We start from the raw sequence: 18,160 nt of genomic DNA, 5'->3' as shown, positions 1-18,160 counted from the left end.
CCCAGGGGATCTCCTATATTCCAAGAAAACTCTTCTTTACCTCCATTATGTAGTTGCAGTCCTAATTCCTTCTGATAGTCAGGGTCAATTACCCCAGACAATAATGTAATCCCCTTCTTGGTGTGTTGATCCAGAGGCATAAGTAGCCCAAAGTGGCCAGGTGGCAATCTTAACTTCCAGTTCAGTGGTATCACTGTTGTTTCTCCTGGAGAAAGCACACCCCGTTTTGGAACTAAAACCTGTAGACCAGCAGAACTCAGGGTAGCAGGGACAGGAAGCAAAAATTTTCCTAGTGGATCACTAGGAGTAATAATGAGTGGCACCACACCCATTTCCACCCCTTGGTTCCTGGACCCATGGATCCTGGCTATGGGAGAAACAGCACCATACAGCGGACGCTGATTCAGAGCATACACAGCTTCCTGGAGAACATTACCCCAGCCTTTCAAGTTTTTGCCACCTAGTTGGCACCGTAATTGAGTTTTCAAAAGGCCATTCCACATTCTATCAATCCAGCAGCTTCTGGATGATGGGGAACATGGTAAGACAAGAGAATTCCATGAGCATGTGCCCATTCCCGCACTTCATTTGCTGTGAAGTGTGTTCCTTGATCCGAAGCAATGCTATGTGGAATACCATGACGATGGATAAGGCATTCTGTAAGCCCACGGATAGTAGTTTTGACAGAAGCATTGCGTGCAGGGAAAGCAAACCCATATCCAGAGTATGTGTCTATTCCAGTTAGAACAAATCGCTGCCCCTTCCATGAAGGGAGTGGTCCAATGTAATCAACCTGCCACCATGTAGCTGGCTGGTCACCTCGGGGAATGGTGCCATATCGGAAGCTGAGTGGGGGTCTCTGCTGCTGGCAGATTGGGCACTCAGCAGTGGCTGTATCCAGGTCAGCCTTGGTGAGTGAAAGTCCATGTTGCTGAGCCCATGCATAACCTCCATCCCTACCACCATGACCACTTTGTTCATGAGCCCATTGGGCAATGACAGGAGTTGCTGGGGAAAGAGGCTGACTGGTATCCACAGAACGGGTCATCTTATCCATTTGATTATTAAAATCTTCCTCTGCTGAAGTCACCCTCTGGTGTGCATTCACATGGGACACAAATATCTTCATGTTTTTAGCCCACTCAGAAAGGTCTATCCACATACTTCTCCCCCAGACCTCTTTGTCACCAATTTTCCAATTATGGTCTTTCCAAGTCCCTGACCATCCAGCCAAACCATTAGCAACAGCCCATGAGTCAGTATACAAAGGCACCTCTGGCCAGTTTTCCTTCCAAGCAAAATGAACAACCAGGTGCACTGCTCGAAGTTCTGCCCACTGGAAGGATTTCCCCTCACCATTGTCCTTCAAGGACACCGCAGAAAGGGGTTGTAATGCTGCAGCTGTCCACTTTCGGGTGGTACCTGCATATCGTGCTGAACCATCTGTAAACCAGGCCCGAGTTTTCTCTTCTGCAGTCAATTCACTGTAAGGAACTCCCCAAGAGGCCATAGCTCTGGTCTGGGAAAGAGAAGGTAATGTGGCAGCAGGAGTGGAAACCATGGGCATTTGTGCCACTTCTTCATGTAACTTACTTGTGCCTTCAGGACCTGCTCTGGCTCTATCTCGTATATACCATTTCCACTTTACAATAGAGTGCTGCTGTGCACGCCCAGCTTTATGGCTTGGTGGGTCAGACAACACCCAACTCATGATAGGCAACTCAGGTCTCATGGTAACTTGGTGGCCCATGGTTAAGCGTTCATTCTCTACTAAGGCCCAGTAGCAGGCCAAAAGTTGTTTCTCAAAAGGAGAGTAGTTATCTGCAGCAGATGGTAAGGCTTTGCTCCAAAATCCTAAGGGTCTGCGTTGTGATTCTCCTATAGGGGCCTGCCAAAGGCTCCAGACCGCATCTCTATTTGCCACGGACACTTTCAGCACCATTGGATCTGCTGGAACATATGGCCCAAGTGGCAGAGCAGCTTGCACAGCAGCCTGGACCTGTCTCAGAGCCTCCTCTTGTTCAGGTCCCCACTCAAAATTAGCAGCTTTCTGGTCACTCGATAAATGGGCTGGAGTAGCACACCCAAATGAGGAATATGTTGTCGCCAAAATCGAAAAAGACCAACTAGGCATTGTGCCTCTTTTTTGGTTGTGGGAGGGGCCAGAAGCAGCAATTTATCCTTCACCTTAGAAGGGATATCTCGACATGCCCCACACCACTGGACACCTAGAAATTTTACTGAGGTGGAAGGCCCCTGTATTTTTGTTGGATTTATCTCCCATCCTCTGACACGCAAATGCCTTACCAGTAAATCTAGAGTAGTTCTACTTCTTGCTCACTAAGTCCAATCAACATGATATCATCAATATAATGGACCAGTGTGATGTCTTGTGGGAGGGAGAAACAATCAAGGTCTCTGCGAACAAGATTATGACACAGGACTGGAGAGTTGATATACCCCTGAGGTAGGACAGTGAAAGTATATTGCTGACCTTGCCAGCTGAAAGCAAACTGTTTCTGGTGGTCCTTACTAATAGCTATTGAGAAAAAAGCATTTGCCAGATCAATAGCTGCATACCAGGTACCAGGGGATGTATTGATTTGCTCAAGCAATGATACTACATCTGGAACAGCAGCTGCAATTGGAGTTACCACCTGGTTGAGTTTACGATAATCCACTGTCATTCTCCAAGACCCATCTGTTTTCTGCACAGGCCAAATAGGAGAGTTGAATGGGGACGTGGTGGGAATCACCACCCCTGCATCTTTCAAGTCCTTAAGAGTGGCAGTAATTGCTGCAATCCCTCCAGGAATACGGTATTACTTTTGATTTACTATTTTGCTTGGTAGGGGCAGTTCTAGCGGCTTCCACTTGGCCTTTCCCACAATAATAGCCCTCACTGCACGAGTTAGAGAACCAACATGGGGATTCTGCCAGTTGCTCAGTATGTCTATGCCAATTATACATTCCGGAACAGGGGAAATAACTACAGGATGGGTCCGGGGACCACTGGACCCACTGTGAGACGGACCTGAGCTAAAACTCCATTGATCACCTGGCCTCCATAAGCCCCCACTCTGACTGGTGGTCCAGAGTGACCTTTTGGATCCCCTGGAATTAATGTCACTTCTGAACCAGTGTCTAATAATCCCCGAAATATCTGATCATTTCCTTTTCCCCAATGCACAGTTACCCTGGTAAAAGGCCGTCGGTCTCCTTGGGGAAGACTTAGAGGAAGGTTAACAGTATAAATTTGTGGCAGTGTAACAGATTTCTCCCCCATAGGGACCTGGCCTCCCCTTCATTCAAGGGGCTCAGGGTCTGTAAACTGTTTCAAGTCTGGAAATTGGTTAAGGGGCCGTGACTCTGTGTTTTTGTAATTCAGGTTAGACTTCTGTTCCCTTTTAAACAAAAGACCTAGAACTCTTTTGTTTATACAGCTCCAACAAGAATTTAGTAGACTGCCCTTCTATTGTATTTCTAGGCACCCCATGATTTACTAGCCAATGCCACAAATCTCTGCGTGTCGTATAATTCTGATGCCTCCTTTGAGTTTGTTTTCTATTATAATACCCAGGTCTACCCTGTCTTTGGTGATTAAGTGCTGCCACCTGGCTTCTGCCAAATCGGGATCCTGTCATCCCCATTGTGTTTAAGGATTCCAGCTCAGTGACAGCAGTTCCTACAGTAATATCTGACCTACAGAGAAGTGCAACAACAGAGCTCCTGAGGGATGATGGTGCTAGTCTCACAAACTTATTTCTCACTGTTCTGGTAAAAGGTGCATCCTCTGGACATTCCTGGGGTGTAAGAGCAGGCTTTGCATGATAAATCCACTCTAACATCCCAATCTCTCTAAGCCTCTGGATCCCCTCATCTACATTATACCAGGGCAGTTCTGGCATTTCAACCTCAGGTAATGTTGGCCACCTTTTGATCCATGTTTCAACCAACCACCCACACAAGCTGTTAACACCTTTTCTAACTGCTCTAGCTATAACATTGAATGCAGAATCTCTGCTTAGTGGGCCTATATCAATAAATTCAGCCTGATCCAGCCTTATATTCCTCCCACCATTATCCCACACTCTTAAAATCCATTGCCACACATATTCCCCTGATTTCTGTCTATATAAATTGGAAAACTCACACAGTTCTTTTGGAGTATAACGTACCTCCTCATGTGTGATACTTTGTACCTCACCTTTAGGGGCCTGTTGAGAGTTTAGTCTAGTTATAGGTCTAGAAGAAATGAGGGGTGGTGGGGGTGGGTCATGAAAAGAATTAGAAATAGCTTCCAAGCCATTTGCTTCAGGGCTTTCATTTGCAGTTTCATCTGGTGAAACAGGATTAATAACTCTAGGGCTAATCCCTTCAGGAGGAGGTTGGGTGGCCAATTCCTCAAGGCAGGCTGGAGGTGGGGCGGCTATGTCCTCAGGGCAGACTATTACAGGATTATCTAAAGAAGGCTCAGCATGGTCTAGGGCTTCAACCTCACCCCCAACATCCTTATCAATCCATATGTCACCACCCCATTTTTCAGGGTCCCACTCCTTTCCAATCAATGCCCTCACTTTAACGGCAGACACCATGCAAGACTGAGATTTCAGTTTACGTTGTAAAGTTGCTACTCTAACAATAAGATTCTGAGTCTGATTTTCAGAGATCTCAAGTCTACGGCTACAGGAAATAAAATTTTCCTTCAGGATACTCATAGAAACCTCTACATCTTTCAGACGGCACTTAAGCTTTTTGTTTGAAGCCCTAAGCCCATTCCTTTCACCCCTTAATGTAGACAGTGTATCTAACAACAACCAACCAACATTTCTATAACTCTTATTTCTACAAAACTCTGTAAAGGTGTCAAAAACATTATCCCTCAGAGTCTGGCTTCGTACAAGTGAAGCATTAGGAGAATCAAATGATGATACTTTGACTATCTCCTTTGCCAACTCACTCCATGGATTGGGAGTGTCATTCTGATTATGGGACTCAGAGTCCTTAGTGTCTCTGAGCCCAGTCAGAGTAGAAAACCATTCATAAAAACCCATTTTTAAGATCCTGTTCCTTAAGAACCACTCCCGGTACCAAGATGTATTAGTTAGGGTTCTCTAGAGAAACAGAATCAACAGGGAACACTTGCAAATATAAAATTTATGGAAGTGTCTCACGTGACCATAGGAACGCAGAGTCCAAATTCCACAGGGCAGGCTTCGAAGCCGATGACTCCAATGGATGGCCTGGATGAACTCCACAGGAGAGGCTCACCAGCCAAAGCAGGAATGCAACCTGTCTCCTCTGAGTCCTCCTTAAAAGGCTTCCCATGATTGCATTTAGCATCACTAATTGCAGAAGACACTCCCCTTTGGCTGATTACAAATGGAATCAGCTGTGGATGTAGCTGACGTGATCATGACCTAATCCTATGAAATGTCCTCATTGAAACAGACAGGCCAGCGCTTGCCCAATCAGATGAACAGGTACCACAACTTGGCCAAGTTGACACCTGTCCCTAACCATGACAGTCTGTTACTCTTCTTCAGAACCTAACAAAGAGACCCTGCCTGATAATATTCAATAAATACTAATGATAATGGCATTTAGGTACATTATGATACATTTTATCATCCTAACCAGGAGTGGCAGAGGACACTATGAATATTTATGTGGGGCAAAATGGTGTAAACTAGGTCTGTTATGGGGAAATATGGTCACTACATATAACTGTCTTTCTCTCCAACTAGACTGAAAGCTTTCTGAGGGCAAAGACAATGCTATACCATTCTGTTTTCTCAACACAGAAAGTGTGTTTTTATCTCACTACCTCCTAAATTAAGTTGAACTCCTTCCCTGAGCACAAAGTAATATGGTTTTAATCAACCCTTTCCAGCTTCAATCTCAAAGATTATGAATATTGCCCCTTTCATGGTAAAGGAACTTTGTAGATGTGATTAACTTAAGGACCTCGTGATGGAGATATTATCCTATATTTTCTTGGTGGGCCTGATATAATCACAAGGGTCCTTATAAGGGAAAGAGGGAGGTGGGAGAGTCAGAATCACAGAGAAAGCTTAGAAGATTTTACATTGCTGGCTTTGAAGATGGAGGATGGGGCCAGAAGCCAAGGAAAACAGCCTCTAGAAGGTACAAAAAGGCAAAGAAATGGATTCTCCCTTAGAGTCTCCAGAAGTAACACAACCACTTCAACCCATTTTAATTTTTTTTTTTTTTTTGCATGGGCAGGCACCGGGAATCAAACCCGGGTCTCCATCAACCCACTTTAGACTTCCAATCTCCAGAACTGTAAGATAATGCATATTGTTTAAACCACTAAGCCTGTGGTAATTTATTACAGCACCAATAAAAAACAACACATTTAACATACAAGAACCAATAAAACACCAGTTCATCCTGGATCTGATTCCTGACTCCTATAGCGGAACTTACCCTCTGCACAATTTAATTTCCCCCATTTTGGGCCTCCTTTATAGCACTTTCCTTACCTGACAGTGTAGTGTCAGCAAATACGTTTTTTCTAATCTCCTGTATTAGTCAAAACCTCTTCAGATATAAGTGATAGAAATCCCGTTTAAACCAATTTTACCAAAGGGAGAATTTATTGGCTCATGTAATGGAAAAGACCAGGGATGGAACTTCAAGTAAACCAAAGCCATGTGCTCAATGTCACTAGGTGTCAGGCTCCATATCTTGGTTTTGCTTTCTTCTCTGCTGGCTTCATTCCCAGGTGGGCTTTCCTTTTATGCTGACAGTGATGACCACCAACACCTCCAGGCTTCTATTTTATTTAACAGCAGCTGCTGAAGGAATGATTAACTCATCCTAGTTCGCCAGGAACTTTTCTAGGTTTAGCACTGAAAGCTCTGTGTTCCAGGAAATGCCTCAATTCTAGGCAAACTGGGAAAGCTGTTCACCCTAGGAGCCCACTCTGAAGATGAAGGGAGTTGTGGTCAGCCCCATGTGAATCCCATAGACTAAAAGTGCAGGTGGGGTTGGTTCTCCATAGGAGCCCCCAAAGGAGGAAATGAATGCTGGACAAGCAAAAATAACACATCCTCTCCATTTCCTTTTATAGATTTGATGCGTCTTGTATCTAATCTATGTTTCTAGACTAGAAACACAGCAAAGCCCCAAAAGAACTTACACTGCTTCTTACACAACTTTATATCCTTGGAAAAATTCCCTTACAGTGAAGAACATCGTCCACCAAGTAGTTAATGATCGATAAAATAGTATCACGTTTAACAGAAGTACTTAAAAGTAGTTTATAATTTTATTTGATTGAGATTATTCAAATATAATCTTGCTGAAAATGGGGTGGGTGGAGAGTTTTGGTTAATGAACTTTCAAAATCACTAAAGTACTATGATGCATAAGCCTTCCCTCCTTAGATTTAAAATAATAAATTTTATTTTCTAACAGCAACATTTAATACATATTTAAAAATGAAACTTAAAATGTCCTTCTACCGATTTGAAATTCAATTCCCAGGTTTCATTGTTTTCTTTTGTTTGTTTGTTTAAGGCAAATAGACAAGAATTTTGTTTTTTTGAAAAGGTGTGGCTTTTGCTCTGAAATCTTTTACACGTAACTTTTAACTTTTGACCTATTTCTGCCAGCAATGAGTTTTTTAAAAATCACAATTAGGAGTTTAAAAGAGAAATAATTTCATAAAGAATTATTTCTTCGATTTTGAGAACAGGATAAAATATTTTAAAAAATATTTTACACCAATATACAGATAATAAATCTTGAGTCTAGTTAATGGTGGACAAAAGAAACTCCCTCTGATATGTGGCTTCCAAACCTAACCTTGCCCATTAGGGCAACAACTCTAATTGTTTGTTGAATTTAACCAAGTCACTTTTCTCTGGGGCACAACATTCAACTGTAAATGATGACTTTAGTTATTTCCCCTAATTCATTTCACTCCCTAACAAAAAATGCATATAAAGGTTTTCCACATTTCTAAAATTTATAGAAACTTCTTTTTTCAAAAGATGAGCTAAAAAAACATTATAAATGAACACTGTTTAGCTGACCTAAATAAAACAATATTTATGTCTAAAAATTACGTTGGAAATAAAGATTTTATGTTCAAAAAAAGTAAATATACAGGTTTAAAAAGCTATATATATATTTTAAAAAAGCTATACAAATAGCACAACCACACTTCTTAATACAATGACCACATGGAAAATGGAAGACTGAACACTGAAATGGTAAGAGGTTATGGCTGGGTAAGTGGAGCACAAACTAATTTATTTTCTTCTTTGGAATTGTCTGTATTTCCTAAGTTTCCTACAGTGAACATGTTACTTTTGTAGTCAGGAAAAATAAAATTCCATTATAAGTTTTTTTTTTTAAAAGAACAACAAAAAAAGCAAAAAAGAAAACCTCCAAACTGACCTGACTTTTACTAAGTGGAAGTTTGAAGTTAATAGTAAAAGGGAAAAAGGAGTAATGAACAGTTCTAGGGTTTTACTGATCACCTGCATGTTTTTCAAGAAAGTATTTTCAACCACATAAATCTTACTTTGCTACATAGGATAGCTTTCAAATTCCTTTCAGAAACTGATAAGGAATAAACTGAAAATTATGCCCATACTTGGACTCCTTTTACATGACAATTTTTTAAAATGAATCCAAAGGAAAAAACATTAAATAAAGCTATCCACAGGGAAATACTAGTCTGTCACAGTTTTTGTAAGAAGAGTAAAATTACAAAAAGGCAGCAAAATGGTTTTAGCTTTCAAAAGAAGAACAAAACCTTCCTCCTTTTATTAAAAACCAATGAAATGTAAATAAACCACACAAGGGAACTAAACCTTTTGATGAACACAAATCATGAAGAGAATTCTAGTGGGGATCATTTAAAAGAGGCATCAAGGAGGTAGATTTGCTGGCTGAGGGTCAAACACGAGTTTGGTCTCCAAGGTAGATTTAGGGAAAAGGGAAGAAACAACTAATAATGTATTCTGGAAATGAACTTACCAGAAACTGGCCTCATGATGTCCAAAGGTTCCACCTCTTCTTTAACTTTTATCTCAGGTACAGGGGGGCCCAAAACAGAAGAGAGACTGCTGCCCACAGATGCTGACGGTGGAGGGGCTGCTGCAATGGTGGTGATGGGTGGTGTGATGGGGACTGCGCCAGGAATGGTGGAAAGGGCAACCGTGGGTTGTGAGGGGGGACTGGCTGCTGCAATCATGGCTGGCATGGCTGGTGGAGGCTGCTGAGCGGTTGGGGGAACCACGATGGTGGGCTGGTCACTGTTTTGATTAGACACGGTCTCCACAGACACAGTTACTGGAGTAGCCATAGATACATGGATTTCCGACTTTGGTTTGGCACTGAAACACAAAAGCAAAGCATATGTAGCAAACAACAGAAAATGCCTCAACTTATCTGTCCAATTCTTTTCGTACAATACATGGCACATCTGATATTCTACTCCTTGTTTCTAAAAGTTGAACATTAAGGGAACTTTTAAAGGGAATTCAGGTTTTAAAAATATCCCCCAGGGGAATTTTGATATGGATTGCACTGAATCTATAGATTTCTTTGGGGAATATTGCCATCTTAACAAAATTAAATTTTCCAATCCATGAATATGGATTCCTTTCCATTTTTTAAATCCTTAGCTTCTTTCAGCAAGGTTTTGCAATTCTGGGTGGACAAAAATTTTACCTACCTGGTTAAACTTATTCTTAAGTATTTTATTCTTTTTGTTTCTATTGTTAATAGACTGTTTTCTTAAATTTATTGTCAGAATGTTCACTGCTAGTATATAGAAACAAAATTCTAATGGCACTTTTTTGTAGTAATGGAAGTTCCAAATTCATATGGAACTTCAAGAGTCCCCAATATTGAAAAACAAAAAGAAAATAAGAGGACTCACTATCTAAACTTACTGCAAAGCTAATATGTTCAAAACAGTGTGGTAATGGCCTAAGGACAGACAAAATGGACCAATGTATGAGAACTGCGAGTAAGAAATAAACCCAAATGTGTATCGTCAACTGATTCTCAACACTGGTGCCAAACCATTCAATAGGGAAAGATTAGTCTTTTCAAGAAATGGAGCTGTGAGAACTGAGGTCATGAAGGAGTAAACTTCATGACCTCAGATCTGGCAATGGTTTCTTAGATATAACACTAAAAGCACAAGCAACCAAAAGGAAAAAAGATAAATTGGACTTCATAAAAATTAAAATTTTTTTGTACATCAAAGGACATCCTACAGAATGGGAGAAAATAGTGGCAAATCACATATATGCTGTGGGCCTAGTATCCAGAATATATAAAGAACCAACAACTCAACAACAAAAAGGCAAACCACCCAACTGCAAAAAATGGGCAACGGACTTAGACATTTCTTCAAAGAAGATATACAAATAGCAACAAAAACAAGAAAAGATGGTTAACATCAATGGCTATTAAGAAAATGAAAATCAAAATCCTGAGATACCACTTGGACACCCATTAGAATGGCTTTAATAATAATAATATTAAAAAAAACTAGTATAAAATAAGTGTTGGTTAGAATGTGGAGAAATATGAATCCTTGTATGTTGCCAGTGGGAATGTAAGATGTTGCAGACCCTGTGGGAAATAGTTTGGTGGTTACCTGAAAAAGTTAAACGGAATTATCAAATGACCCAGAAATTCTATTAGATGTATACTCCAAAGAATGAAAATATGTCCACTCAGCAACTTGCAGAATATGAATGTTATGGCAGCATTATTTACAATAGCCAAAAAAGTGGAAGCAACAGAAATGTCCACCAATGGATGAATGGATAAACAAATTAGGATACAATGGAATATTATTCAGCCATAAAAAGGAACACAGTACTGATATATGATACTTAGGGATGAACCTTGATAACATTAAGCTAAATAAAAGAAGTCAGATACAAAGGGCTACATAATGTATAATTCTTTTTATATGATATATCTATAATGTGTAAATTCATAGGGGAAGAAAATGGATTAGAAGGTATCAAAAGAAATGGTGAGGGGAAACAGTGAATGATTACTTACGCATGGGGTATTTTCATAAGGTGATGAAGAAGTTTTGAAACTAGTGGAAAACTGGTGGTTGCACACTTTTTTTTGGGTGCATGGTCTGGGAATTGAACCTGGGTCTCCCGCATGGAAGGCAGGCATATTAACCACTGAACTACCCATGCACCCTGCACAACATTTTGAATGCACTAAACCCCATGGAATTGTACACTTTAAAATGGCTGATTGTATATTATGCAAATTTCACTTCCGACAGGAAATACAAAACAAAATATATTTTGTTTGTCTGTCCCACTGTTTTATTTATAAGCAGTAATGAAAATAACTTAGAAAACAGAAAATTTTAAAGAAATCACTTAAAGCCAATCCATAAAAAGATGATCAACTTTCACTGCTGTGCTGGTTTGAAAGGATGCATGTCCCCTAGAAAAGCCATGTTTTAATCTAAATTCCATTTTATAAAGGTAGAATAATCCCTATTCAATACTGTATATTTGAAACTGTAATCAGATCCTCTCTCTGGATGATGCGATTTAGTCAAGAGTGGTTGTGAAACTGAATTAGGCGACGACATGTCTCCACCCATTTGGGTGGGTCTTGATAAGTTTCTGGAGTCCTATAGAAGAGGAAACATTTTGGAGAATGAAAGATTCAGAGACAGCAGAGCAGAACGACATAGTCACAAGAAGAAGAGTCCATCAGCCAGTGACCTTTGGAGATGAAGAAGGAACATGCCTCCCAGGGAGCTTCTGGAAACAGGAAGCCAGGAGAAGAAGCTAGCAGATGATGCCGTGCTCACCATGTACCCTTCCAGATAAGAGAGGAACCCTGACCGTGTTCACCATGTGCCTTTCCAGACGAGAGAGAAACTCTGTATTCACCATGCGCCTTCTAACTTGAGAGAGAAACCCTGACTGTGTTCACCATGTACCTTCTCACTTGAGAGAGAAACCCTGAACTTCATCGGCCTTCTTGAACCAAGGCATCTTTCCCTAGATACGTCTGTTTGGACATTTCTATAGACTTGCTTTAATTGGGACATTATCTCAGCCTTAGAACTGTAAATTAGCAACTTATTAAATTCCCCTTTTTAAAAGTCATTCTGTTTCTGGTATATTGCATTCTGGCAGCTAGAAAACTAGCACAACTGCATTCTTCCCTTAGAATTCTTTAGTGCATATGCTGTCTTTGGAGATGTTCTGTTTTTTTTTTTTTTTCAAATACAGCCATACTTATATTTCATATATAGTTTTTATAAAATGATGTTTTTTCAAAAGACTGGTAATTTGAGCACTTGGCAAAGGTCCAACATTTACAGAAATACATAAATTGCAAGTAGTATCCTCCCATACTCAGTCTAGGACCACTTTAACAATACTAGGATATTTTTCTAGATAGTTTAGGCATATAAAGTAGCTACAAGTATTTTGCTTAAAAATGTACACTCTATTTAAAAATTTTATAAGAAGCATTACTCATGTCAATACACATTCTTCATAAATATTAATTTTTAAATTAGAAAAATATTTCATCCAACAGATGTGCTGGTCTACCTACTTAAACTAACAGTGCTGAAAATTCAGGTTATTTAAAAAACACAAATTCACATCCCTCAAATTTAAGGCCCAAACAACTATACTTCCATACGCAAACGAACTTTTGGCCTAAAGCTCATACCATATATACAAATTAACTCAAAATGGATCGTAGATCTAAATATAAAAGTATAAAGCTTTTTTAAGAAAATATAGGAGAAAATCTTTCTGAGCTAGGATTAGACAAAGAATTCTCAGATATGACACCACAAATGGTTTTGGTGTAAAAAAAGTGACAAATCGGACTTGACTAAAATTAAAAACTTGTGCTTTGCACAAGCCCTCTCTAAGAGGTTGAAACCACAGGTTACAGACTGGAAGAAACTAAATGCCAAACACGTATGTGACAAAGGAACTATCAAACACAATTCCATTAGAAAATGGGCAAAAAATAAACTGAACAAAGAGACTGTGCACTAAAGAAGGATACACACAGGTGGCAAATAAGCACAGGTAATAGGCATTTAACAAGTTTAGCCATGAAGGAAATGTAAATTAAAGTTCTGATGAGATACTATTGCCCACCTATCAGAATGCTAACCCCCCCCCCCCCCCAGCTTCCAGAGAAGATGGCAGCTTAGTAAGACGCGCGGGTCTTAGTTCCTCCTCCAGAAAAGCAACTAAAGAAACAGAAACAATACATAACAGCTCCCGGAGCCACGACAGAGACCAAAAAGACAGCGTACCCCATTCTGGAACGCCTGAACAGGCAGGGAGAATCCGCTGCAGTGAGATACCTGAGGGGCGCGCGTTTTCCTGGCTGGGGCGGCTGGCGACTGGGGTCCCCTCCACGCACGTGGCTCCCCGGTCTGACTGGGAACGTTGGATAGCGGGGCCCTCCCGCCACGCTTGGCGTCTCGGGCCAGCTGGGCAATTTGGACCAGCACTCCCCCAAGCCGCGGCGGCCGGCGACCCCCCCTCCACGCGCGGTTTCCCGGGCCGACTGCGAGATTTGGATTGGCAAGTTAAAGGAGCCACAGCATCTTTTACTGGTGGGCCCCGCAGACAGACGAGCGCCACCTACTGGGCAGGAAAAGAAAAACAGAGCCCAGAGATTTCACAGAAAAACCTTGCAACCAGCCGGGTCCCACACCCAGGGAAATCTGATCAAATGCCCAGACACCAGCAGAAAATAATGGATGACGCTCGGAAAATTGAAGATATGGCCCAGTCAAAGGAACAAACCAATAGTTCAAATGAGATACAGGAGCTGAGACAACTAATGCTGAATATACGAACAGAAATGGAAAAACTCTTCAAAAACCAAATCAATAAATTGAGGGAGGACATGAAGAAGACATGGGCTGAACAAAAAGAAGAAATAGAAAATCTGAAAAAACAAATCACAGAACTTATGGGACTGAAGGACAAAGAAGAAAAAATAGAAAAAACAATGGATACCTACAATTGTAGATCTAAAGAGACAGAAGCTACAATTAGTGAACTGGAGGATGGAACATCTGATTTCCAAAAAGAAACAGAAACTATAGGGAAAAGAATGGAAAAACTTGAGCAGGGGATCAGGGAACTGAATGACAATATGAAGCGCACAAATATACGTGTTGTGGGTGTCCCAGAAGGAGAAGAGAAGGGAAAAGGAGGAGAAAAACTAATGGAAGAAATTATCACTGAAAATTTCCCTACTTTTATGAAAGACCTAAATTTACAGATCCAAGAAGTGCAGCGCACCCCAAAGAGATTAGACCCAAATAGGCGTTCTCCAAGACACTTACTAGTTAGAATGTCAGACGTCAAAGAGAAAGAGAGGATCTTGAAAGCAGCAAGAGAAAAACAATCTGTCACATACAAGGGAAACCCAATAAGACTATGTGTAGATTTCTCAGCAGAAATCATGGAAGCTAGAAGACAGTGGGATGATATATTTAAATTACTAAAAGAGAAAAACTGCCAACCAAGACTTCTATATCCAGCAAAATTGTCCTTCAAAAATGAAGGAGAAATTAAAACATTTATAGACAAAAAGTCACTGAGAGAATTTGTGACCAAGAGACCAGCTCTGCAAGAAATACTAAAGGGAGCACTAGAGTCAGATACGAAAAGACAGAAGAGAGAGGTATGGAGTAAAGTGTAGAAAGAAGGAAAATCAGATATGATATATATAATACAAAAGCCAAAATGGTAGAGGAAAATATTATCCAAACAGTAATATCACTAAAAGTTAATGGACTGAATTTCCCAATCAAAAGACATAGAATGGCAGAATGGATTACGACCCAGCAATACCACTGCTAGGTATCTACTCAAAGTACTTAAGGGCAAAGACACAGACGGACATTTGCACGCCAGTGTTTATGGCAGCATTATCTACAATTGCAAAGAGATGGAAACAGCCAAAATGTCCATCAACAGATGAGTGGCTAAACAAACTGTGGCGTATACCTATGATGGAATATTATGCAGCTTTAAGACAGACTAAACTTATGAAGCATGTAATAACATGGATGGACCTAGAGAACATTATGCTGAGTGAGTCTAGCCAAAAACTAAAGGACAAATACTGTATGGTCCCACTAATGTGAACCGACATTTGAGAATCAGCTTGGAATATATCACTGGTAACAGAGACCAGCAGGAGTTAGAAACAGGGTAAGATAATGGGTAATTGGAGCTGAAGGGATACAGACTGTGCAACAGGACTAGATACAAAAACCCAAAAATGGACAGCACAATAATACCTAAGTGTAATGTAACTATGTTGGAACACTGAATGAAGCTGCACCTGAAATATGGTTTTTTGTTTGTTTGTTTGTATCTTTTGTTTTTGTTATTTTTATTTTTCCTTTTTTATACATATATATATTTTTATTAGTATTATTATTTTAATTCTCTTCTCTATATTAACATTCTATATCTTTTTCTGCTGTTTTGCTAGTTCTTTTCCTAAATCGATGCAAATGTACTAAGAAATGATGATCATACATCTATGTGATGATACTAAGAATTACTGAGTGCATGTGTAGAATGGAATGATTTCTAAATGTTGTGTTAATTTCTTTTCTTTTTTTTGATTAATAAAAAAAATTAAAAAAAAAGTTTAAAAAAAAAGGATGCTAGCCCCCCTCCCCCCAAAAAAAGCCTTAAAATAGTAAGCACAGGAAAGGACATGCAACAACCAGACTGACCAAAAGATTCCTGCACTAATAAAAAAATGGGGGTAAGGGAAGGTTAAGGATTATTCTGGAATTAAAAAACAGAATAACCAATGACATCAGCAAAAATGGTAGAGGAAGGGACTCTGAAAACTCACCCCTCTAAGAAAACAGTGGGAAAAAAACCTGCAAAATTTGTGAGAGTCAATTTTTTCAGAACTCTCTGAAATTAACCAAGGGCTTGTAACAATCTGGCAAAAATTAATAAAAATGGCTGAATCTTTGTAAGAGCAGTGAAGTTTATGTTGTTTGAATCTGCCCTATTTCCACTGCATTTTTGCCAACTGAGCAATGACCTTGAAAACCAAAAGTCCACAACCGTGGTGTAAACCAATAGCCGGTAGCCACCAAGAAGGACATTATTTGAATGTGACATTGGTTAAAACTGTCATTATTTTACCAGTCTGGTGGTTCCCTAAAAGATTTCCATTTGCAAATCTGTACTTTAGATGACATGATTCAAGTCACCCAATGCAAATGCCTTTACCTTAGGGCAACTGGCTTTAAAAATTAGAGACAATCTCTCTCTAAGCCAACTTGGCAGGTGAACTCACTGCCCTCTTCCTATGTGGGACATGACTTCCAGGGATGAGCCAGGACCCGGCATCATGGGAGTGAGAAAGCCTTCTTGATCAAAAAGGGTAAGAGAGAAATGAGACAAAATAAAGTCTCAGTGGCTTCAAACAGAGTCAAGAGGCTATCCTGGAGGTTATCCTTACACATTATACAGATACTCCTTTTTAGTTTACAGTGTATTGGAGTGGCTAGAAGGAAGTACCTGAAACGGTTGAACTGTGTTCCAGCAGCCCTGATTCTTGAAGAAAACTATATAAAACTATATAGCATTTACAATATGTCTGTGTGATTGTGAAAACCTTGTGTCTGATGTTCCTTTTAACCATGGATAAATGGCTATAAAAAATAATAAATAATAAGGGGAGATAAAGGATAAAAATTGGGTAGATTGAAACTCCTGATACTGTCTCAAACATTAGGGATTCCTAACTCAACAGACCATGCCCTTGATCTTGAGGCTTACTCTTGTGAAGCTTATTTATGTGGCAGAGAAGCTTAGCCTGCCTATGGTTATACCTAAGAGTTACTTCCAGAGGGCTTCTCTCTCTCCCTAAGCCCAACTCTGCAAGTGAAATCACTGCCCAATCCTCATGTGGGTCATGACATCAGGGGTGAAAGTCTCCCCAGCAACATGGGATATGACTCCCAGGGATGAGTCTGGCCCTAGCACCGTGGAATCAACAATGCATCCTGACCAAAAGGGGGAAAAGTGTAACAAATAGGATATCAGTGGCTGAGAGAGCTCAAATCGAGTCGAGAGGCTACTCTGGAGGTCACTCTTAATGCAAGATTCAGCTAGACATTGCTATCTACCATAACTTGCCAACCTCCAACCAAAACCATTCCTGCCAATCCTAAAGAACACCTAGGGTGTTAATTAAGATTCTTCAAAGGTTTCAGGCACTAAGGTAATTTTCCAGAAACCTACAACCTCTAGATGGGTCCCTGGACCAGATAAGTTCTTGAAATGCAGAGGGGTCTGCCTCTCTAGAACATCAATTAGTTCCATTCTCCTATTCTATATTATTGACAGTCCCTTCCAACAAGAAAAAGTTATTTGGGAATAGCCCAAATACCCCTAAAGAGTGGGAGAAAGGTCAAAGGTGATGGTGGAGTTATACAGAGAAGATAAGGTTTAACAAACGAGTATGACTGCTGAATCACTATATTTCCTTTAGTCTTCAACATCTTAGAGCAGCTAAAAATAAAAACCTAAAATTCTGGAACTGTAACCCATACCAAACTCTGAAGTCTGTTCTACAACTAATTGTTGTGATGTGCTTTGGAATTTATTGCTTTTATATATATATATTATTTTTCACGAAGAAGAAAAACCAAAAAAAAAAAAAAAACTGTGTTTTGTAGGATGTTGGCTTCAAGATTGATTTCAAAATCTTTTTTGGTAATTAAAGTATGTAAAGTATGCAGGAAGTGTTTTCATTAAGGAAAAAGACTTTTTCCCCTAAAGTAGAATAACTGATTGTTACAGAATGAGAAACAGGAATGTGTAGGACAAAATGGATGTATATAGAAAGTTGCAGAAGTCTTGTAGGAAGCGAATTTTTTTGGTTCTGGTTAAGGTTGACCAAGATTTTATAGTTTTATAAGATTTTTAATAGTTTTCTTATCAGATGTGTCTTCATACAAAAATAGAATTTGGTTTTCATTCTGTTAAAATGACAATGTTTTCTTGGATTATTTGTCCGCTTTTACTGAGAAGTTATAAAAGGTTTTTAACCATCTGAGTAATCTGACAGGATGACAAAG

The 18,160-nt window shown here is 39.9% G+C and overlaps 1 protein-coding gene across 8 annotated transcripts in view; it reads right to left on the bottom strand.

Annotated features, from left to right (window-relative positions):
• SAP130 (Sin3A associated protein 130) overlaps positions 1 to 18,160 on the bottom strand; it is a 132,672-nt gene that overhangs the window by 16,456 nt on the left and 98,056 nt on the right. For all 8 annotated transcript variants that reach the window (XM_077153435.1, XM_077153433.1, XM_077153434.1 and 5 more), the window contains one exon: positions 9,016 to 9,374. In XM_077153435.1, coding sequence (XP_077009550.1) covers positions 9,016 to 9,374 — 359 coding nt within the window. The remainder of the gene's footprint in view (positions 1 to 9,015; positions 9,375 to 18,160) is intronic.

The sequence above is a fragment of the Tamandua tetradactyla genome, chromosome 3 (assembly GCF_023851605.1).
Source record: "Tamandua tetradactyla isolate mTamTet1 chromosome 3, mTamTet1.pri, whole genome shotgun sequence".
NCBI classification, from domain to species: domain Eukaryota; kingdom Metazoa; phylum Chordata; class Mammalia; order Pilosa; family Myrmecophagidae; genus Tamandua; species Tamandua tetradactyla.
This window is presented reverse-complemented; position numbering and strand designations above follow the sequence as displayed.